The sequence below is a fragment of the Plecotus auritus genome (genome assembly GCF_963455305.1).
Source record: "Plecotus auritus genome assembly, chromosome: 9".
NCBI classification, from domain to species: Eukaryota; Metazoa; Chordata; class Mammalia; order Chiroptera; family Vespertilionidae; genus Plecotus; species Plecotus auritus.
In genome coordinates, this window is record NC_137783.1 from 147,461,913 (window position 1) to 147,485,798 (window position 23,886).

Here is a 23,886-nt window from a genome sequence, read left to right on the forward strand (position 1 = left end):
ACAAAGGAGTAGAATTAAGAAGTGTTTAAAAGTATAGGAATAGGGACCATTTGAGATCTTGCTTCCCACCATATGCAATCAGTTTGACTCAAACTTATAAAAAAATTTTTTAATGTATCAAGAATAGATCCATGTTTATTCAGTGTTACACTTGTTTTATTCTTCCCCCAATAACCACTCTAATTTAATAAAATTCAGAGCCTGCTTTTGCTAATCTAATTATCTTCCTTTTTTATAAAATAAAAATAGGGAGTTGACAATTTGAAATTTTTTATTCCTTTCCCTCCATAGCATCTTTTCATATCTTGGTAAAATTAAAGTGACTCAGCAAAAAAATAAAATTTCAAGTGTATGACAAAATTTTTTCTCTTTTTTTCCCCCCATCACCATTTATCCCTTCATACCACCTTAACCCATCCCCTACCCCTGGCAATCACCACACTATTGTCCAGATCCATGAGTTCTTTCTCTCTGTTATTTCTTTTTTTTTGCTCAATTCCTCCACCACCCCCTGTCAAAATCCCCCTATTAGAGCTGTTTGCCTATTCTCTATGAGTCTGTCTCTATTTTACTTGGTAGTTTAGTTTGTTCATTAAATTTTACATCTGAGTAAAAAAAATTCTACATATGAGTGAAGTAATATGGTAATTGTCTTTCTCTGACTGGCTTATTTTACTGAGCATAATGATCTCCAGGTCCATTTATGCTGTTGCAAAGGGTTAAATTTTCTTCCTTTTTACGGCCGAATAGTATTCCATTGTGTAAATGTACTATACCTGTTTTATCTACTCATTTATTGGTGGACACTTGGGTTGCTTCCAAATCTTGGCTATTGTAAATAATGCTGCAGTAAACATAGGGGTGTATATATTCTTTCAAATTAGTGTTCCACCTTCAGATAAATTCCCAGAAGTGGATTTGCTGCGTCATAAGGCAGTTCTGTTTTTAATTTTTTTTAAATATATTTTTATTGATTTCAGAGAGGAAGGGAGAAGGAGAGATAGAGATAGAAACATCAATGATGAGAATCATCAGTTGGCTGCCCCTGCATGCCACCCACTGGGGACCAAGCCCACAACCCTGGGCATGTGCCCTTGATTGGAATCGAACCCGGGACCCTTCAGTCCCCAGGCCGATGCTCTATCCACTGAGCCAAACCAGCCAGGGCTGTTTTTAATTTTTGCGGCAACTTCATACTACTTTCAACAGTGGCTGCATCAATTTGCATTCCCACCAACAGTGCACAAGGGTTCCCTTCACATCCTTGCCAACACTTGTTTGTTGATTTATTGATGATAGCCATTCTGACAGGTGTGAAGTGATATTTCTCTGATGATTAGTGACATTGAGTATCATTTTTTAAAATATATTTTTATTGATTTCTGAGAGGAAGGGAGAGGGAGAGAGAATCATTGATCGGCTGCCTCCTGCATGCCCCACCCCCTACCCTGGGGCGCGAGCCCACAACCAGGGCATGTGCCCTTGACTGGAATCGAACCTGGGACCCTTCAGTCTGCAGGCCCATGCTCTGTCCACTGAGCCAAACCAGCTTGGGTACATTGAGCATCTTTTCATGTCTGTTGGCCATCTATACTAGTATGTCCTCTTTGGAAAAGTGTTTATTCAGGTCTGTTGCCCATTTTTTCATTGTTTTTTGTTTGTTTGTTTTTCTTTTTGTTTTTTGGTATTGAGTTTTATAAGTTCTTTATAAATTTTGGATATTAATCCCTTAGGAGATGAATTGGTGAACATGCTCTCCCATTCCATGAGTTGTCTTTTCATTTTGTTGATGGTTTCCTTTGCTGTGCAAAAACTTTTTAATTTCATGACAAATTTTTATGACTAGCAGTAGATATCTCAGAAAGGTGAGTATAAAAAAATTATCCTCAATTTTTTCTTGTAAGGATTTTTTAAATTACAAAAATAATATAACTACATTAAAGAAATTTTGAAAAAAACAATTATTCCATCACACTAACACATAAATTGGTCATATGTTGGTATATTTCCAACCATATAAAAAAATCTCTGCATTAGTATAACTTGTGATTCCTGTTACAAAACAGAAATCTACACTTTTAACAACTCAGATGGGTTGCATACTGAAGTTTGAGAACTGAAAACAAAAATAATTTTTGAGAGCCGAAACCGGTTTGGCTCAATGGATAGAGCGTCAGCCTGCGGACTGAAAGGTCCCAGGTTCAATTCCGGTCAAGGGCATGTGCCTTGGTTGCGGGCACATCCCCGGTGGGAGGTGTGCAGGAGGCAGCTGATGGATGTTTCTCTCTCATCGATGTTTCTGACTGTCTATCTCTCTCCCTTCCTCTCTGTAAAAAATCAATAAAATATATTAAAAAAATAATAATAATTTTTGAGGACCCGTCATTTATAATTATATAGCATTACTTTAGTAGATAGATATAAGCAAGTTTTAGTATGCTTTTAAAGCTATGTGTATGTATTTAAAATGGAGGCATTTTTGATTGGTTAATGATAGACTTGAGAATCTGATGTCAAGACAAACTTCAAAGCAGTATCAAGAATTTTTTAAAATTTAAATCAAGCTTTGGTTTTCAAGTAGCGCCCTGTAAGCATGTTTATATATATTATATATAGAGAGACGTAATTTTTACTGAAATGCATAAATGAAATCATATACATGATGTAAAGCCTCTTTTTTTCTTGTCTCTATTCCTCCACTGATAGAACTCTGCCCATCAACTACATTAACAACTTTGTGTGTGTTTCTTATTTTCTCCATGCTCATAAAATCATATACAAACATACACGTATACAAATAAGATTATTTATTATTATTTTTAATACTCACCCAAGGATATGTTCCATTGATTTTAGAGAGCAAGGGAGAGATGAACATGGATATGAGAGAGAAACATTGATCAGTTGCCTCCTGCACATGTCCAACCAGGATGGAGCCTGTAACCTGGGTATGTACCCTGACCAGAAATGGAACCTGTGACCCTTCAGTGCATGGGACGAAGCTCCAACCAACTGAGCCACACTGGCCAGTGCAAGATTTATTTTTTGAGCATTGTTTTACAAAAATGGAATATATTATACACATTTTAATCTTTTTTTATTCAATAAAATCTTGTGAAAATTCCCTCAAACTACCTGTTAACAGTCCTAATTCATGGAATATTATATACCTAATGGTATATAATATACCTATTACATAATATTCCATTATATGAATGCACCACAATTGATTAAACTATTTTTCTATTGATGAACCTTTACTTTGTTAACTGTTTTTGTTTTTTCCCATTTTGTAAGTTTTCATGTGTTTCCATATTATCTTTAACCATCTTCATTTTCTCTTCTGGAAATCGCCTATTCATATTCTTTTCCAATTTTCCCGGTAGTTTGGTTTCCCTAACCTATTGTAAGAACTGTATATAATCTGTCATTGCCTTTGGAAGCTGGTGACTTCAACTCATCTTACTTCACTGCCATTCTCAGCCTATTTACCTCTACTGAGCAGAGCAGCTGGATTCAAGGAAACCTCAGGTTTTATGGCTATCTCAAAGAAGAGGGCTGGTGGAGAGCCTAGGGCAAGGTGTTAGTAACTGACCCATAGAAACACTTGGAAGTCCTCGACTGCCTTTGTACCCCAGAGGAATGTGGACATCAGGCGGGCTGAGCCCTCCCTACCCTTAAGCAAAGACTTCTTTCTGGATCTTTGTCAGAGGACTACCAACAGCCTATTTCCTATCTACACCTGCTACATCGCTGTCATGGTAGGGAAGGGATCAGTTACTATCCTAAGACTGCCAACACAGCGTCAGGGAATAGAAAAAATAAATGCAGTTAATGATGCAGCAACTGTCAGGATAGACCTCAACAAAAGAGAGCTGCTGAATGGGAGAGACAATAACTTGAACAAAATAATATGAACGCAATGAAATTGAAAGGACAGTATTAAAATCTGGAGCCAAAAATCATTGCTTTTGAATCAACTATAGAATAGGTCAAATGGGGGAGGATGGGGACATAGAGACAAATTAGTGGCCTGGAGAATCTAACGGAACAAATACTTTTAAACCTAGATCAAAGAAAGGGTAAAAATAATTGATTTTGAAGATAGAATAAGGAGGCATAATGTGTATAATAGGAGTTCTAAAGGAAAAAGGAACAGAAGGAAGAGAGACAATTAAAAAAAAAAAAAGAAAATTCTCAAGAAAAAGAGACTGTCAGAGTTCTCACCTGCAATATCTTAAGCCAGAAAACTGGGAAAATTGATATATACTGCTGAGGGAGAAGGACAAGAAGCCAAGATTTCTCTAACCAATCCAATTAGGATAAATCATAATTGAGCAACTAATCCTACCTACCATCTGATGAAAATACTTGGAAAAGAAAAGGAAATCTAATTATATTTAACCTTGGTCTTTGCACATGCTATTCCTCCTGCCTGGAATAACTCCCCTCTTTATTTACCAGTATAACACATCATTCTTAACATCTTAACTTTTTAGGAAATCTTTTGCAACTCCCCAAGTCTGAGTCTTGTGCTCCTCCTAAATGCACCTAGCACCCTGTACTTCCCCCATTTTGGCATTTATTTCCATACAATTGTAAGCTCTATCAGAACATGGGCAGACTGTGCAGGTTGTGTTCACTGGTAGCCCCAGTGCCTGGAATATAGTAGTTTGCCTGAGTGTCTAAAATTTAGTCAAAATTAGCAAAAAATAATTTCTGTTCTGTGCTTTGTATGCCTGTATTCTTCTTGTTGACTTTTACAAAATTTCAACATCAATGAGTACAAGAAAATATTCATATAGGATGAATTTGTATAAGGCATATATTTATAATGCATATATCCATAATTGGGTTCAAACTTCTATTATTTATTTTAGAAAGGCAGAATTAACAGGCAAGTATAGAGATGAATTTGCAAGATTAGTTTTTTTAAAATGAGAGGTAGTGTTTTAATACTTTAAGAAGAATGATGTTAATTCAATATTTTTCTGTTTCTCTTCAGATTAAAGCTAAAAATTATGACAAGGTTGAAAAGGTGAGTTCTATTAAAGATACTTTGACTTTTATGCTGAAGCTTAACTGAGGACTTACCATATAAGAAAAATATAGTAAAATGTTAACAATTATTAAATCTAGGTAGTGATTATATAGTTCATTGTACTTATTCAGCACTTCTGTATATTTGAAAATGTTTATAATAAAAACTAAGAACTAGGAAGGAGTTGTTATTTGCCATTTGTTTGAAAGAAGATGTGTTTGTGAAAGGAGCTAGGTTTGTTTTTTAATGTTCTATTTTACCCACGTACCTGTGAAATTTACCCATGGAGTCTGATAATATTTTCTTGTATTTATAGTTATTTCAGAGATGCCTTATGAAGGTTTTGCACATTGATTTATGGAAGTGTTATCTTTCATATGTCCGAGAAACCAAGGGCAAACTACCAAGTTACAAGTAAGTTAAATCAGGGTCTTAAGAATGCAAGTGATCCCCAGGCACAGTCAGTCCCACAGTAACTCACCTTCTCTTAACTCCAGGGAAAGAGACGAGCTTGTTGTCAAACTTAATAAAGAGCATTTTATTACTTGTCATGGCACCGCTCTTGGTAGGTTGTGATGCAGTGTGTTACTTAAGTATTCCAAGGCATATTTGACAGTTCTATTGTGTAGTTTCCCTGCTCTGACTCTCGCCCACCCATTAACTACACTGAATCTGAGTAATGGACCTTCCCAAATGTTAAAACACACCTCTAAGTTTTATCTATAACTAGAATTCTATCTTCTTTTCCTCATTATCCTTAATGTCTTATATTGAAGTGGTAGTTCTTTTACTCTAAATTTTACTTCAGAGCTAATAGATCTTCATATGTAACTTACCTGCTTACACCAGATATTTCCACACTTTACTCTGGTTTACATATAAGATTAAGCAATTTAAAGGATAGAAAAATAAATAAAACCTGGGCCTGGTCATTGATAAGCTCACAAGCAGAAGGTAAAAGAAACAAATGACATTGGCAAGCTAACCAAAAGAAGTATTTTGTGTACTTGCAAGGATGCCTTTACATTTTTGTTTATACATACAAAAGGTTCAAATGCTGTTCTGATACTGTGATCAGAAGTTATGATTGTGTTTTAGTTGTAGATACATTTTTAAAAATATATATATTTTTATTGATTTCAGAGAAGACGAGAGAAGAATAGAAACATCAATAATGAGAGAGAATCATCAATTGGCTGCCTCCTGCATGCCCCACACTGGGGATTGAGCCCACAACCTGGGCATGTGCTATGGACCGGAATTGAACCCAGAATCTTTCAGTCCACAGGCCGATGCTCTATCCACTGAGCAAAACCGGCTAGGACTAAAAATCATTTTTAAAATAAATAAATACAATTTAAAACAAAACAAAACATGTCTTTCACATTTATTTCAGAGAAAAAATGGCTCAAGCATATGATTTTGCACTGGATAAAATTGGGATGGAAATTATGTCTTATCAGGTAGAGTTAAAATATTTTTAATATATACACCTTATAAATTTGAAAATATCAAGAAAGATACTAACGTTTTATTTTATTTCTTAGATTTGGGTGGATTACATCAATTTCTTAAAAGGCGTGTAAGTATTTTTATTGATTTTTTTTCAGTGTGCACAGTTGATTTAGGTATAATATGATTGATGGCATTTCTTATCCAACACCAGGGAAGCTGTTGGATCTTATGCAGAAAATCAGAGAATAACAGCTGTCCGAAGGGTTTATCAACGAGGTTGTGTTAATCCAATGATCAACATTGAACAACTCTGGAGAGACTATAACAAGTATGAAGAGGTAAATTAGGCCAGAGTAATTATTATAACCACACCATTTTAATTTTAATTTTAATGCGTTGTGGGTTTGTGGATTCTAGCCTTTCTGATATTAGGTACCTGCATATCAGTGCTGTGCATGTCTGTTTTTATGTTGATTGTAATGAAAGAACCACTTCTGATGTTTTTGCAAGGTTTTGAGAAACTCATTATTATTTTTTAGAGACGACTATGGAAAAATCAAAATTCTAACAAAACCCGTTTTTATTCATTGTTAAACTATACCCACACATTGATCCCTTATGAAATGGTACCTTTTTAGAATTGTTTTTCCAATAGTAGTGATCAGTTGCAACGCACCTCTTTTACCTAGTTATAGATATGATTGTTGGCTTGCATTTGTGAAATGTGGAGCTGCAATCTAAGATTGTTGGCTCATTGGCATATGCTTTAATCATCTGAGCTAATAAGTAAACGTATGTGCCAAATAAGCTTCATTCTTAAAAGAAAGTCCCTCATATGTCCACTGTGATTTGGAAGAACTATGCAGAGTATTAAAATCGTTCCCCCATAGGTATGACCAGTAGCTCTCTAACTTTTTTGGGGGGCGGATTTTAAAAAGTATTGAAGACTAGCCGAAACCGGTTTGGCTCAGTGGATAGAGCGTCGGCCTGCGGACTGAAGGGTCCTGGGTTCGATTCCGGTCAAGGGCATGTACCTTGGTTGTGGGCACATCCCCAGTGGGAGGTGTGCGGGAGGCAGCTGATCGATGTTTCTCTCTCATCGATGTTTCTAGCTCTCTATCCCTCTCACTTCCTCTCTGTAAAATATCAATAAAATATATTTAAAAAAAAAAAAGTATTGAAGACTACAAAGAACTCTTCATTTTAATATGGGTTTTATATATCATATTTTGCATATTAACATTAAAACAGAAATTTTAAGATACTTTTTAATCAGTTAAATTTACAACAGTAAACTCCTTACATTTTAACATAAATAGTATTATAACAAACTGTAATTTCCAAAACAAGAAAAAATTTAGTGAGATTAGCATTGTTTTGTATTTTTGCAAATTTCTTTAATATCGAGCTTAATAGCTAGATTATATCTGCTTCTAAATTCAATCTTTTATAATATTGAATGTCACATAGTCTCTGAAAAACTCCACTGTGTATTTGTAAGAGAGGCAAATGATGTCTTAGTATTATATGAAAACTAGAGGCCCGATGCATGAAATTCATGCAAGGGGCTCGGCCCTCGCAGCCCCGGCTTCATCCGGAAGGTCATCCAGCTATCTGGTCTAATTAGCATATTACACTTTTATTATTAAAGATGGTTTTGATCTTATGGACCTCACTGAAAGGGTCTTGGAAATCAGTTTCTTGGTCTACTCTCTGAGATCCACTGGACATGAATGATAATGTTTGTCTACTTCTACCACTGCATTTCTTTTTTTTTCCTTTTTCCCCCTGCAGTTATTTTGCAAGTTATGCAGACTTAGAGAAGTACTTTTCAGGATTAATCCACAGCTATTCTCGCAAATGATTCTGTACATCATTCTTTATTTATTTTTTTAATTAACATATGTTTTTATTCCTTTCAGAGAGGGAGAGAGAGATAGAAACATCCATGATGAAAGAGAATCATTGGTCGGCTGCCTCCCACAAGTCCCCCACTGGGGAGCGAGCCCACAACCTGGGCATGTGCCCTTGACCGGAATCGAACCTGGGACCGTTCAGTTCACAGGCCGACGCTCCATCCACTGAACCAAACCGGCTAGGGCTCATCATTCTTTATTATTAAAATTTTATATGAAATAGAATTTGTATCCTTTCCAAATCATTCCCTAACTTTAGAAATTCCTGATCTATGGAAATTTATTGCCAGTTCATATCAGACTTTAGCACATCTTCCTTGATCTCTGAAGTATATAATGTGATTGAACCTTTATTTTATTAACAAAGTCTTTTAAAATAAAAAATTTAAAGTAAGTTAGTACATGAATAAATTTAACTATATTGTGCTAATATTAAAGTATAGTTAATTTAAAACATATGTTTTCTTTTTCCTTAGGGTATCAATATTCATTTAGCTAAAAAAATGATTGAAGATCGGAGTAGAGATTACATGAATGCTAGGCGTGTAGCAAAGGTATGAAAATTTTTTTATTTATTTTTTAAAATAAATCTTTATTCAGATTATTACAATTGTTTCTCCTTTTTCCCCCCATAGCTCCCCTCCACCTGGTTCCCACCCCACCTTCTGCCCTTACCTCCCCCCCACTGTCCTCATCCATAGGTATATGATTTTTGTCCAGTCTCTTCATGAACCCCTCATACCCCTTTCCCCCTGAGAATTATCAGTCCACTCCCTTTCTATGCCCCTGATTCTATTATATTCACCAGATTATTCTGTCCTCAGGTTTTTAATTCACTTGATTTTTAGGTTCACTTGTTGATAGATATGTATTTGTTGCTCATAATTTTTATCTTTACTTTTTTCTTCTTCCTCTTCTTTAAGAATACCTTTCAGCATTTCATATAATACTGGTTTGGTGGTGATGAACTCCTTTAGCTTTTTCTTATCTGTGAAGCTCTTTATCTGCCCTTCAATTCTGAATGATAGCTTTGCTGGGTAGAGTAATCTTGGTTGTAGGTTCTTGCTATTCATCACATTGAAAATTTCTTGCCACTCCCGTCTGGCCTGCATAGTTTCTGTTGAGAAGTCAGCTGACAGTCGTATGGGTGCTCCCTTGTAGGTGACTAACTGTTTTTCTCTTGCTGCTTTTAATATTCTCTCTTTGTCTTTTGCTCTTGGCATTTTAATTATGATGTGTCTTGGTGTGGTCCTCTTTGGATTCCTTTTGTTTGGGGTTCTGTGCGCTTCCTGGACTTGCAAGTCTATTTCTTTCACCAGGTGGGAGAAGTTTTCGGTCATTATTTCTTCAAATAGGTTTTCAGTATTTTGCACTCTCTCTTCTTCTGGCACCCCCATAATTCTGATGTTGGTACGCTTGAAGTTGTCCCAGAGTCTTCTTACACTATCTTCAACTTTATGGATTTTTTTTTTTTTGCTTTTTGCTTTTCCGGTTGAGTGTTTTTTGCTTCTTTGTATTTCAATTCTTTGACTTGATTCTTGTGTTCCTCTAGTCTGTTTTGGGTCTCTATATAATATTTTTTATTTCAGTCAGTGTATGTTTAATTTCTAGTTGGTCCTTTTTCATATCTTCGAGGGTCTCGTTATATTTATCGGCCTTTTCTAGGATATTCTTGAAAAGCCTTATAACCGTGGTTTTGAATTCTATATCCAGTCGTTTGTTTTCCTCCATTTCTTTTGTTTGTGATATGTTTCTTTGACGCCGCATTTTCACTGCTTCCCTGAGTTGGTAGGGTAGATTTGTGTACTAGGTTTCCTATATGGCCCAGTGGGTCTGCCTCCCCAGTTAACCTGAGGTGGACACTCTTGGTGCACCCCTTTGTGGACTATGTGTACAGCCTTGTTGTAATTAAGTCTTGATTGTTGTTGGTATCACTGGGAGGAATTGACCTCCAGGCCAGTTGGCTGTAAGGATCAGCTGTGTCTATGCTGGGAGAAGTCCGGTGCTGGAGACAGCCTTATAGGATTAGACTTGCCAAATTGTAATAGCCTCTGTGCTCAGCTTGGATGGGGTGGAGTCTCAGTCTTGGCTTCCCGTCAGCCTTGCCCTTGCGCGCACGTGCGCGCCTTCAGACCTCCGCCTTCCCGGCTCTCGAGTCTCCGCCCGAGAGTCCAGATTCCCCCCACAAGAGCGTGGGTCCCCAGGGGCTCGCCTGGAACTGGGGTTCAGTGCAGTCAGAACTGGGGCTCAGTGCAGTCAGGAGCTTCTGACTCCCTTCCACTGGGGAAAGCCTGTGGCAACCTCTGCAGCTTTTGTGCGCACTGGCATGTGCGCGCTCCCAGACCTCTGCCTTCCCCGGCTCCCGAGTCTCCGCCCGAGAGTCCAGATTCCCCCCGTAAGAGCGTGGGTCCCCAGGGGCTCGCCTGGAACTGGGGTTCAGTGCAGTCAGAACTGGGGCTCAGTGCAGTCAGGAGCTTCTGACTCCCTTCCACTAGGGAAAGCCTGTGGCAACCTTTGCAGCTTTTGTGCGCACTGGCATGTGCGCGCTCCCAGACCTCTGCCTTCCCCGGCTCCCGAGTCTCCGCCCGAGAGTCCAGATTCCCCCCGTAAGAGCGTGGGTCCCCAGGGGCTCGCCTGGAACTGGGGTTCAGTGCAGTCAGAACTGGGGTTCAGTGCAGTCGGGGGCATCCTTCCCCCTTCCGCCAGAGAAAGTCTGTCAGGCTCTTAGCTGCCCTTCCTCTCTGCGCGCACAAAGACCCTTTGCCATACCTCCAATTCTCTGTGAGCTTTTCTCTTTCCTTCTAGTTGTAGAATTTTCACTCAGCCAGCTTTCCTGTGGTTCTGGATGGTGTCCGTTCTGTCTTTTAGTTGTAGTTTTGAAATTGTTGTGCGAGGCAGCAGTTTAGGTGCTTACGTATGCCGCCATCTTGGTTTCTCCTCCTCAAAGGTATGAAATTTTGTCAGGCCACTTATTTTAATGATTTTTATGAGTATGTTGTTTACACAAGAGCTTTTCCTGTCTGGTATTATTCTTAATGTTTTCAATCATTAGAAATCTTAATGACAATTAGTTGCGTTGTCTGAGCAGATGACATATTTGAAATGAAATACCTCTTTTTTTTAAAAAAAATAGTTCTTTATTGTTGAAAGTCTCCTTTTCCCCCCATTGACCTCTTCTGGCACGCCGCTGCAAATGAAATACCTCTTTACAGACATGTTAAAGGGCAAAAGAGAATAAACTGAGTTTGGAAGAAAATTTTTAAATATAGAACCTGGTCGTAGAGACAAGGTTCCAACTATAATTGATGAAGTTCTTATCCTTCCCTCCTATTTGCTCATGCATATCTGAATACTGTATTACTCTGTTGTCTAATAACAGCTCTCAGAGACAGACTTTTGTCTTGTGAACATAGCTTTCCACTAAATGACACCGTGAGAAGTTAGGGAAAATAGTCTAGTGATACAAATTTTAAAAGACCCAGTTTCTCAAAAGATGGCAGTAATGATGCCACCAGGTCATCAATCATGTTCTGTCCTGGAGAGTGACCTCCTAGATTATCTCTACAGACCAGGGGTGTTCTTTTCATCCAGTCTTGATAACCTGTTCTTGGGTAGGTAACTTGCTATAACCTTTCTCCCTGATTTTAATTATTTAGATTATATTAAAGTGGTATTTGGAAGAAATTGGCATTTTAGCAAATTATTCCAAACTGATCAACATTTTGTATATCTGAGTTGTTCCTATGCTTACCACAGAATGCTAAATGCTTGTTGTCTAGGAATATGAGACAGTAATGAAAGGTTTGGACCGCAATGCTCCCTCAGTGCCTCCTCAGAATACTCCTCAAGAAGCTCAGCAGGTAGATATGTGGAAGAAATACATACAGTGGGAAAAGAGCAACCCTCTTCGTACAGAAGATCAGACCCTTATAACAAAAAGAGGTAATAAGATTAACCCTCCTGGGATTCCAGTTACATGCATGTTACCCCACTTGATATTATCTCATAGGATACTGAGGTTGTTTTGTTTCTTTTTTAATATATTTTTATTGATTTCAGAGAGGAAGGGAGAGGAAGAGATAGATAGAGACATCAATGATGAGAGGGAATCATTGATTGGCTGCCTCCTGCACATTGGATCGAGCCCGCAACCCAGGCATGTGCCCTTGACCGGAATTGAACCTGGGACCCTTTGGTCCACAGGCCGACGCTCTATCCACTGAGCCAAACCGGCTAGGGCCTGAGGTTGTTTTTTAACCTGTCTTTTTTTCTCTTATGTTCTTCAGATTTCGTAATTTGTATAGATCTATCTCCTTGTTCACTGAGCTTTGTTTTACCATATCCAGTCTACTGTTAAGCCCATCTAGTGAATTCTTCATTTCAGATATTTTACTTTTCAGTTTTATAGATTTCCATTCTATAAATTTTTGTATTTTTTATAGTTGCAGTTCCATATGCATTACATTCTTTTTCTTTAAATCATTAAACATATTTATAACTGTAGTTATAAAATCTTCATATGCTAATTCAACATCTGGACTATCATGGGATTGGTTTTCTTTCCTCCTGACTGTTAGTCACACTTCCTTTTGGACATTGTACAGATGTACAAGTGAAACACTGTAAAGCTGGATTTCGCTATCTTCCTATGAAGCGTGTTGAGTTTAGCATGGAGTTACATTACTGGCAGATCACCTGGACTTTGTAGTGACTTGGTTTTACACTAAGATGGGTCTGTTTTACGTTTGCCCTTAATCTCAGGGTAAATCTCTTAGTCCTGTGACATAGGGGACATAGTCTTTTTTTTTTTTTTTTTTTTAATTTCAGAGAGAAAGGGAGAGGAAGGGAGAGAGAAATAGAAACATTAATGATGACAGAGAATCATTGATGGCTGTCTCCTGCACACCTCCTACTGGGAATCGAGCCTGCAACCTGGGCATGTGCCTTTGATCAAAATCAAACCTGGGACCCTTCAGTCCACAGGCCCATGAGCCAAACAGGCTAGGGCAAGGGACATAATGGAAAGTACAAGGTGTTTACCCAGTCCGTAAAACTTGATGGGACTCAATTCCAAACTTGGTCTCCAATACAGAGGGCAGCTTCAGCGATATCTCTTCAGCTCTTTCAACCTTCCAGCTTTGCTTTCTACTTATTACATTTTATAATTGCTCTCTTAGTGTACTGGTATTCTTTCCTGTGCATGTATATTTGGGTATCAGCTAAAGATTTGAGGGCATGTATGCCCAGATTTTCAGGCTCCACCTTCTATAGCTCTCTTTTGGGGAATTTCCTCCTTAATTTTCAGCTGCTCTCATAGCTCAGAATTCCATCTTACTTATCTCAAGCCAGTAAGTCTTCAGCATTTGACTTGAGTCCTAGCTATCCCAGAATTATACACACGGGGGTATGCCCTTGAGGGGAAAAACCATATTAAATATGGATCTCCCCAGTGTGGCTCTGATTTTTTAAGGGCTCAGACTTCTCTGGTTTCTGTTCTTTTGGTCATTCTCTCTTAAATAGTTGCTTTTGTATTTTTCATTTTATGAATTTCATTTTCGGGAGAGTTAATCTGATACAAACTCCTCTGCCACTGCCAGAACTAGAATTTGGAACTTTAAAAAATTCCTCAATCTTGCCTTGCTTTCCCACCTATAGGCCTTTGCAAATACTGGTCTTTGTTTTGTTTTAGTTTTTTGCCTACACCATTTTTGTATCTACTCCTGACATTCCTGTACTCCACTTATTATCTCATCTGACCAGCTTATATCCCTTCTTCAGGTTTCGCTTTAGATGTCAGTACCTTAGTGAAGCCTTTCTTGAGTCCATAAACTAGTTAAGTCCTGCTGCTGTAAGTTTCAAGAGTACCCTGTACTTGCCTAATCACAATACTTCTTACATTTTGAGTATAGGAAGTCTTAGATTCACTGGTGTATTCATGGTGTTTTTTATATTCCTAGCATATGGTTGGAGTTCAGTAAGTATTAACTTTATAAATGATGGATGGGGTGTGGGAGGATGATGGTGCCAGAAATCACTAAAGCTTTTTATTTCCAATTACCATACATTATTGGAGTGCATTGCCTTAGCCAAATAATTTAATTGTGATGCTTGTATTGATAGATTCGTAAATAATATTTATTTTAATTGAATGTTGTGACTGTCTTTCCTTAGTTATGTTTGCTTATGAACAGTGTCTGCTTGTGCTGGGCCATCACCCTGATATTTGGTATGAAGCCGCCCAGTATCTTGAGCAGTCAAGTAAACTGCTAGCAGAGAAGGGGGTGAGTATTCCTTTTGGTCCCTTTTTGTCATTCCATGGTTTTGGCATAGTAATAACTTGCTAAATATAGCACTGAGCCCTGGCCAGTGCTGCTCAGTGATTAGAACGTCAGCTTACACACTGGAGGGTCTTGGGTTCGATTCCTGGTCAAGGGCACATACCTGGGTTGCAGGTTTGATCCCTGGCCTTGGTCAGAGTGTGGGCAGGAGGCAACTGACAACCAATTGATGTTTCGCTCTTCCCCCCCTTCTGCTCTCTCTAAAATCAATGGGAAAAATACCCTTGGGAGAGGATTAACAAAATTTTGGTAATAAAGAATAAGTGTTGGAAACTTTAATTTATGTCAGTATGAATCTTAATGACACTCTTACATAATTAGACTTCCTTAGTCAGAATTAAAATATAGTAGCTATTTTTCAAGTGATGAATCATTTAGAGTATTTTATGATTCTTCTGTTAAAATAATGGAATGAGTCTTTGAAATATTTTTAAAATCCAGAAATGCATATGTGTCCATATGTGTGTGTGTGAGTGTGTGTGTTTTATTCTCTTTCTATATTAACATTTTTATAGTGAGCTTTTCTTTTTTTTTTTTTCTCTTAGGATATGAATAATGCCAAACTATTTAGTGATGAAGCTGCTAATATATATGAAAGAGCCATAAGCACTTTATTAAAGAAGAATATGCTTCTGTATTTTGCATATGCAGATTATGAAGAGGTGAGTAAAAAAATATTTAGAACTTTCTTATAATTGGATTTTTTACTGCAGGACTGAATTTTTTTTCTGGCTGCCTCTTTGCCTAGAATATTGCTTTTGGTAGACAAAGATGATACAAAATGAACATTTATTAGTCCTCAGCTCATTATATATCTATGCTCAAAGCAGGTGCCATTGTGGGGTGCAGCCTCTGGATTCCTCAGAGCTCTAATCGTGCTTGTTTAGAGTATATATTCATATCCACTTCTTCTCTACCACCTTAGAGTCGCATGAAGTACGAGAAAGTTCACAGTATATATAACAGACTTTTGGCAATTGAGGATATTGACCCCACCTTGGTGAGTACATTACAAATCTCTTTCCTACCTTTGCAATCTGCTTTAACATCAAAAATTTGTGTACATACCACAAAATTCACTGTTTTTATTGTTTAGTTCTATGACTCTTGACCAATAACATTGAATCATGGGACCATCATGGTGATGAATCATGGGAATCATCATCCAGTGACATTTGTTCATCACAATTAAATATAAAACACTTCAGTCGCTCCCAAACATTCTCTCATGTAACCCCATTGTAGTCAACCCTTCTTTTTTCCCAACCTCTGGCAGTTACTGATCTGTTCTCTACTCAGTCTTCTTTTTTTTTTAATGCAGCAATATGGCATAGCTACTGTGGCACTTTCTCTAACACCTTCATTGTGATCATGGTTAGAGCCATTTATGCCACATAATTGTAGCATAATAAATATTGCTTTTTAAATAAATGAAACAAGCATCCTGAGAAGAGATTGGACAGAAATTCACTTTGTCCTGAATACTGCTCTGTAATAATGGTTTTCAAAGTCCTGAGTTTTGTAAAAGTACCATAGAGCTCTTTCACTGGGAGGGGGAGGGGACAGGCCAGTGTGTGGGGCTCTAGACCCTCTGCCACAAGTCAGCTACAGCTATACTGCTTTTTTGTTTGTTTATATTGGCTTTCCACTGTTCTAATTGCTGGCATTTAATAACGATTTTTTAAATATATTTTTATTGAGTTCAGAGAGGAAGGGAGAGGGAGAGAGAGATAGAAAGAAACATCAATGATGAGAGAGAATCATTGATCATGCTGCCTCCTGCATGCCCCCCACTGGGGATTGAGCCCACAACCAGGCATGTGCCCTTGACTGGAATTGAACCCAGGACCTCTAATAATCATTTTTAAATTCATTTAGCAAACTGCTCTGTGCTAGATTCCAGCAGAATAACGACAAATTAGGTAAATTTTCTTTCTTCAAGGAACTCGTAGTTCATTCCTTTATTCATCCACTTGTAAAAACTGGGTAACAACAGTTTGACTTCATCAAAACTGGGCAAATCAGGACCCTACTCATCATCCAGAGACATTTGCTCATTGAACAAATATCACATACTCATCATGTGTTGGGCACTCAATAGGTGCTGAGTATAAAATGGCTCATAAATAGTTTAAAATGGCTTATAAAGTTACATTATTGGTCTTTGGAAAATAACAGTGGGCTTATATAGCAGTAAATTAAGAAAATGTGAAGGCTTTCCAACTTGGGCCCAGTATAATGGCTCCCACAAAAAGGGTGGTGAGAAGAAGAAGGGCTATTCTGCCATCAACAAGATAGTGACCAGAGAATACGCCACCAGCATTCACAAGTGCATCCATGGAGTGGGTTTCAAGAAGCCTGCCTCTCAGGCACTCAGAGAGATCCGGAAATTTGCCATGAAGGAGATGGAAACTCCAGATGTATGCATTGACACCATGCTGAACAAAGCTGTCTGGGCCTAAGTAATAAGGAATGTCCTATACCGTATCTGGGTGCGGGGTCCAGAAACGTAATGAGGATGAAGATTCACCAAAGAAGCCCTATCTGTTGGTCACCTATGTACCTGTTACCACTTTCAAAAATCTGAAAATACTTAATGTGGATGAAAACTAACTGCTGCCGAAACCGGTTTGGCTCAGTGGATAGAGCGTCGGCCTGCGGACTGGGGGGTCCCGGGTTCGATTCCGGTCAGGGGCATGTGCCTTGGTTGCGGGCACATCCCCAGTGGGAGGTGTGCAGGAGGCAGCTGATCGATGTTTCTCTCTCATCGGTGTTTCTGGCTCTCTATCCCTCTCCCTTCCTCTCTGTAAAGTATCAATAAAATATATTAAAAAAAAAAAAAAAAAAAAAACTAACTGCTGATTGTTTACTAAAGTTATAAAACTGCCTCTTCCCCCCAAAAAAGTGAAATTAAACATATATTTTAAGCGTGCTTGAATTAGATCAAAACTTGAGTTTTCTAGGTGTTGGTATTCATTAATGGAGTGTTTTCTAGTACTTTTACTTTTATTTGTTAATAGGGAAATTAACAAATTCCTTATTTACTAATTTGCACGATCTGGAATTACATAGTGGTAATAAGTGCACAATCTTGTTAAAAAAAAACCTATTGAATTAATTATACACTTAAAGGGTGAATTTTGTGGTATGTGAATTATATCTCAATTTTTAAAAAATAATGTGCATGCATCTTTAATACCAGAACAAATTTGCTTGTGGATTTAAATAGTGCAATGTCTATAATCTTACTTCCTGATTTCTTGATTATTTAAGATTTCTTTCTTATACAGAAAACATATTAGTATTAAGATAACGTAAGCCAGTTTGAACACTACACGGATCACATTCTGCCTTATTTATAGAACACAAATACTTGGTTTTACATAGGTATATATCCAGTATATGAAATTTGCAAGAAGAGCAGAAGGTATCAAATCTGGAAGAATGATATTTAAAAAAGCAAGAGAAGATACCAGAACCCGCCATCATGTCTACGTTACTGCAGCACTCATGGAGTATTACTGTAGTAAAGTAAGTACTGAAATAAAATAAAACGATGAAATAATTTCCTTCATCTGAGATACTTAATTGAAAGAAAGGTAGTCCTAGTTCCTGTCATTAGGCTTTAATAGCTCTTATCATAAAGGAAGTCTTTTTTTAAAAAATATATTTTTATTGATTTTAGACAGGAAGGGAGAGGGAGAGAGAGAGAGAGAAACATCAATGATGAGAGAGAATCACTGATTGGCTGCTTCCTGCATGCCCCCTACTGGGGATCAAGCCTGCAACTCAGGCATGTGCCCTTGAATCAAACCCAGGAACCTTCAGTCTGCAGGCCAACACTCTATCCACTGAGCCAAACCAGCTAGGGCATAAAGGAAGTCTTTTTTTTTTTTTTAAATATATTTTATTAATTTTTTACAGAGAGGAAGAGAGAGGAGAGGGATAGATAGCCAGAAACATCAATGAGAGAGAAACATCGATCAGCTGCCTCCTGCACACCTCCTACTGGGGATGTGCCCGCAACCAAGGTACGTGCCCTTGACCGGAATCGAACCCGGGACCTTTCAGTCCGCAGGCCGACGCTCTATCCACTGAGCCAAACCGGTTTCGGCATAAAGGAAGTCTTAAGTGCATCTGTGTGCAATTACATGGAGCATCAACCCAAACCCCCACTGCCTGCTCATTTCTACCTTATTAAACTCCATATTTCTGAATGTAAACTTCCTTGAGTGGTTTTTAGCACAGTAATTTTTACTTAATATGGTATTAATTTCCATTTTAATTCTCTTTTTTTAAAATATATTCTTACTGATTTTGGAGACCGAGAGTGATAGAAACATCAATGATGAGAGAATCATCGACCGGCTGCCTCCTGCAAGCCCCCTACTGGGGATCAAGCATTCAACCTGGGCATGTGCCTTGACTGGGAATTGAACTGTGACCTCCTGATTCATAGGTCGATGCTCAACCACTGAGCCACACGGGCAGGGCTCCATTTTAATTCTTAATATAACTTGTCACATTTAGGTACTATAGTTTTTTTTTGTTTGTTTTTTTATATATTTTATTGATTTTTTACAGAGAGGAAGGAAGAGTGATAGTCAGAAACATCGATGAGAGAGAAACATCGACCAGCTGCCTCCTGCACACCTCCCACTGGGGATGTGCCCGCAACCAAGTTACATGCCCTTGACCGGAATCGAACCTGGGACCTTTCAGTCCGCAGGCTGACGCTCTATCCACTGAGCCAAACCGGTTTTGGCGGTACTATAGTTTTAATATCCTTTTGAGTATCTTGTTTGACACTTCATGGAAATCAGTACTTTCCTCTCTTTATTTCTAGGACAAATCTGTTGCCTTTAAGATTTTTGAGCTGGGGCTAAAGAAATATGGAGACATTCCAGAATATGTTCTGGCCTATATTGACTACCTTTCTCACCTTAATGGTAAGTAGATCTATAATGATTACATAATATTAAGCCATCAATGTTATTCTCTGAAATTATGTTGCTGGATTTTTTCCTTCTCCAATGTATTATAATCATGTTATCACACCAGAATCAGGCACTTGATAGCACTTAGGAAATATTTGTGGCCTGTCAGTCAAGAATTTATATTTATTGAGAAATGGTAGGTGCCTTTTGATTCTGCAGAATGGTCTTTAATGCATCATCAGTAAATTCCCATCAGTAGTAGGATAAAGCTGTATATTTAGAGTTGGAGACAGAGTTATCCATGCTCATCTCTGATGACTCTGGGTAAATTGTCTCTTGTGTGAAGAAAGAGGTAGGAAGTGATAGGACAGGACAGACAAAAAACTATAGCCACCAAAACCCAAAGGTGCCCAAGTAATAAAGTAAAATGCTTTGAGGCTACTGGGGAACCAACTTCAAAACCAAACATGATGTTTATTTAGCATCTTTATTTTTATTTCCCTGTTCTATTGTAATAATAATAATAATAATGGCCATCCATTGTTGAGTTCCTACCTTATACCAGGCACTGAGCTAGGGTATTCATATATACTATACATGTATATCTCATTTAGTCCAGTTACCCACAGTCCAGGATAGGATTTGACCAAAAAATGATATCATAAAAATTGATTTAAGAAAGAAATATACAAGTATATGCCATGTGAATAATTATAGAATTAGATATCACAGGTATTGACCAATGATTTTAATGATAGTTTCAGGAAATATATAACATTCTGTATACCTAAATAGTAGAAAAGAATACAACTTATATATGATTTTGTATTTCAGCTTAGTGATTCTACACTCTGGAAAAGGACTTAACTTCAAAAAGTGAGACAGTGGAACATTTAATTAAATTTTTTTTTTCTTGTATGAAATTAATGTTCCTCACTAATTTTTAACTATTTTGCTTGATTTTTTTAGAATAGTTACTAGTATGTATAATGTTTGCTATTCTAAAACTGAGGGCGATATCTGATGTAGGCATTTTTGTCTTCCAGCCTCAGTGTTTTAGATAGTCCTCCTCTCATTATCCATCCACTCATCTACCCATCACTTATTTATTCAGTACCTTCTGGTTAGTAAGGCCTGGGAACAGAAAGGTGAATTGGACTCCATTCTTCCCCTCAGAGCATTCTCATGGGGGAATCATATGTGTAAACATAATTCCATCATTATTTGGTCCTTAATTGAAGCATTAGTTCTGGGATTAGGTGTATGAACTTGTTTCAGGTTTCTCAACTGCAGAACAGTCATAGTAAGAGTACCTTTCAGATATGAGATGATTATATGAAGTTTTGACTTTTATATGGATGTGGTAAGCATGCTATATATAAATGTTAACTACTTAGGATATGGTGGCAATCATGAAAAAATGTGCTAAATTCTGTAATATAGCCCTGAGTGAAGTACTTTGGAAGCATAGAGAGGAGAGTATAATTTAGTTCTAGAGCTATGCTGTGCTGTTATGGTAGCCATTTTAGACTACTGAGCTTTGAACACTTGCAATGCGGCCAGGCCAAAATGAAATGCGGTGCAAGGGTAAAATATCAGATTTCAAAGAGTTAGTATGGGGGAATAAAAAAAGGTAACATATCTTAATTGTTCACATTGATTGCATGTTGAAATGATAATAATTTAGATATATTGGATTAATTAAAATATATTAAAGTAAATTCCACCATTTTTACTCTTTTATTTTACTGATTTTCCGAGAGAAAGGAGAGGGAGAGATGGAAACATTGATAAGAGAAAAACATCCATCGGCTGCCTCCTGCATGCTTCCTACTGGGGATCGAGCCCATAACCCAGGCATGTGCCCTGAGCCAGCAACCTCTTGGTGCAAGGGATGACACTCAGCCAGCTAAGCCACACCGGTGGGATGTTTCTACTCTTTTAAATGTGGCGAGCAGAAAATTTAAATTATATATTTGGCTAGCATCATATTTCTGTTGGGCAATGCTTTCTAGAGGGTGTCATAAAGAAGAGGACACAAGATGCATTGTGAAGGGTAAGCAGTAGTTAGCCAGGTAAAGAGAGGAAAATGTGTTATTCCAGGCAGAGAACAATATAACAAGCAGTGGAAAGTTATATGGAATGGTAAAAAGTGTGCCTAAAGCAAAGTGTGGAACACAGCAAAAAGAATAAAATGCAAGACTTACTTGCCACTGGCTATTGATACCACCACTGCTGCTGCCGCCCGCCTTGGGCACGAGAAAGGGATGTGGGCAGCCCCCTTCCCCCCCGACCCCCCACCCCGGGAACTGGCCCCAGGGAGCACAGTGCAAAGAGACAAACTTTTGGGAAGCTTGGGAATCGGGGCCAGTTGTGTGACTTTCTTTTCAAGTGGGGGCAAAAGAGAGAGAACCTAGCTAGAGTGGGGCATGTTCTCCTCATTTTTAATTCATTTTCCATTTGCATATTTGTCTACCAGTCTAGATATTATTGTACCTATATAGGAATTTAAACCTAAATACAGAGTAGTCCTGGTGTTGCAAAATAAGAAACTCAACAATATCTCAATTTGAGCTTGCCATCCTTCCCACTCATTGTATTTAAAAATATTAACAGTCACACTTCTAATGTCAACAGATATGTAATTTTCATTATTTTTAAAGGCAAATGATGCCAGGCTCAGACCTGTGATAGTTATACATTACAACTGCAGTATACTAAGGAGGGCTGAACTACAGGTTAAAAGACCTGGTTTCAAGTTATAGCTTGGTTACTCAATAACAGTGAACCAGATCAACTACCTTAGTTTTGTGAACCTCAAGTTCCCTCATCTTTAAAAATTGGTTGTGATAATAGTTAATGCATGTGCAAATACACTCCTGAATTGTGAAACGCAATTTTGTTAATATTTGAAAACTCTTTTATCCTAGAGGACAATAATACCCGAGTTTTGTTTGAACGCGTTTTAACATCTGGAAGCCTTCCTCCTGAAAAGTCAGGGTAAGCCATCGTGAAAACTTGTTGGTCAGGTCCTAATGTGGCTTGAATACTTGAATTGTGATCTATGGAATGAACATGTGCTTGTTGAGTATAAATTTCAGGAGAAATTTCCCATCTCTCTCAAAGCTTAACTTACAAATGCCTACCTGCAATATTTTCATACCTGTTTAAGATAATTTTTTTTAAAATTTTTGTTTAGTTTTAAAGATACATTTTTAGTGTTTGTATACTGATCAGAATTGTTTTGAGAGAAGCCTTAGCAATTTATTATTGACTATTTTAATATATTTTTCTAGTTTACTATATCCTTAGAAATTGATCTGAACAAATTAGAGAAGTGTTCTGAAATTTTACCTTCCTTACTTGAGAGCAAAGATTCTTATAGATTGAAAGTTTGACACATTATGTCCCTGATTTATGGTTTTACCTCTATCAGTTTTACCAAACAGAGGAACAGTGTAAAGTAGTGATATAGTGGAAATAGTAAGGCTTTGAAGTCTTGGGTTCAAATTCCAGCTTAGCTAACCTACACCCTGGGCAGATCTTATAACCTTGCCAATCCTTACTTTCCCATCGAGTAACAATAATATCTTCCAGTGACAGATTTTTGTGGTAGTTTTATACCTGGTATATAATAGGTATTCGGTATATTACTTTATGTACAGTGGTGTTTAATGACACTTAAGAGCCTCAGAGAATTAATTTTGGCTGTTAGAATAGTAGTGAGGCATAAATTGATCCTCAGTGACCCATATTCATGGGAAAAATAGAGAGCTTTTATATTTTTATTCATAAGATTGAATGAAGAATGTATGCTACGTTGTAATTCATGCCACTCAACGAAAGGTGAAGCCACATTCATTGTTCAGGAGAAATTGGAAATCTATCCAGATTCTTTTTTTTAGCTCTTCCACCTGGACTTTACCTTTTCCAGGGTAAATATCTGTCTTATTGACCACAAAGAATAGGAAGGTATGCTAAATAAGTAAAAAATCACAACAGAGCTTAAATATAGAAGTATTTAGGCTGAAATATTATGTATATAATTTACTTTCAAATACTTAAATAAAAACAAGATAAAGCAAATACGGCAAAATATTAGTAATGATTAAATCTAGGTAATTAGGTAATGATATATTTGTTGCACTATTCTATTTTTCTATAATTTGGAAATCTTTATAATAAAAAAGAGACATAAT

At 37.5% G+C, this 23,886-nt stretch overlaps 1 protein-coding gene and 1 pseudogene across 2 annotated transcripts in view; both read left to right on the forward strand.

The window, feature by feature from the left end:
• The window catches only part of CSTF3 (cleavage stimulation factor subunit 3), a 79,092-nt gene that overhangs the window by 48,972 nt on the left and 6,234 nt on the right, over positions 1-23,886 (forward strand). The window contains exons 4-16 of the mRNA XM_080641770.1: positions 5,006-5,038; positions 5,358-5,455; positions 6,438-6,504; positions 6,589-6,623; positions 6,708-6,834; positions 8,889-8,966; positions 12,192-12,354; positions 14,584-14,693; positions 15,296-15,412; positions 15,676-15,750; positions 18,138-18,281; positions 19,597-19,699; positions 22,618-22,687. Coding sequence (XP_080497896.1) covers positions 5,006-5,038; positions 5,358-5,455; positions 6,438-6,504; positions 6,589-6,623; positions 6,708-6,834; positions 8,889-8,966; positions 12,192-12,354; positions 14,584-14,693; positions 15,296-15,412; positions 15,676-15,750; positions 18,138-18,281; positions 19,597-19,699; positions 22,618-22,687 — 1,220 coding nt within the window. The remainder of the gene's footprint in view (positions 1-5,005; positions 5,039-5,357; positions 5,456-6,437; positions 6,505-6,588; positions 6,624-6,707; positions 6,835-8,888; positions 8,967-12,191; positions 12,355-14,583; positions 14,694-15,295; positions 15,413-15,675; positions 15,751-18,137; positions 18,282-19,596; positions 19,700-22,617; positions 22,688-23,886) is intronic.
• Positions 16,989-17,363, forward strand: LOC308234405 (large ribosomal subunit protein eL31-like; annotated as a pseudogene). Its single transcript has one exon. The product of its transcript is annotated as a large ribosomal subunit protein eL31-like (transcript).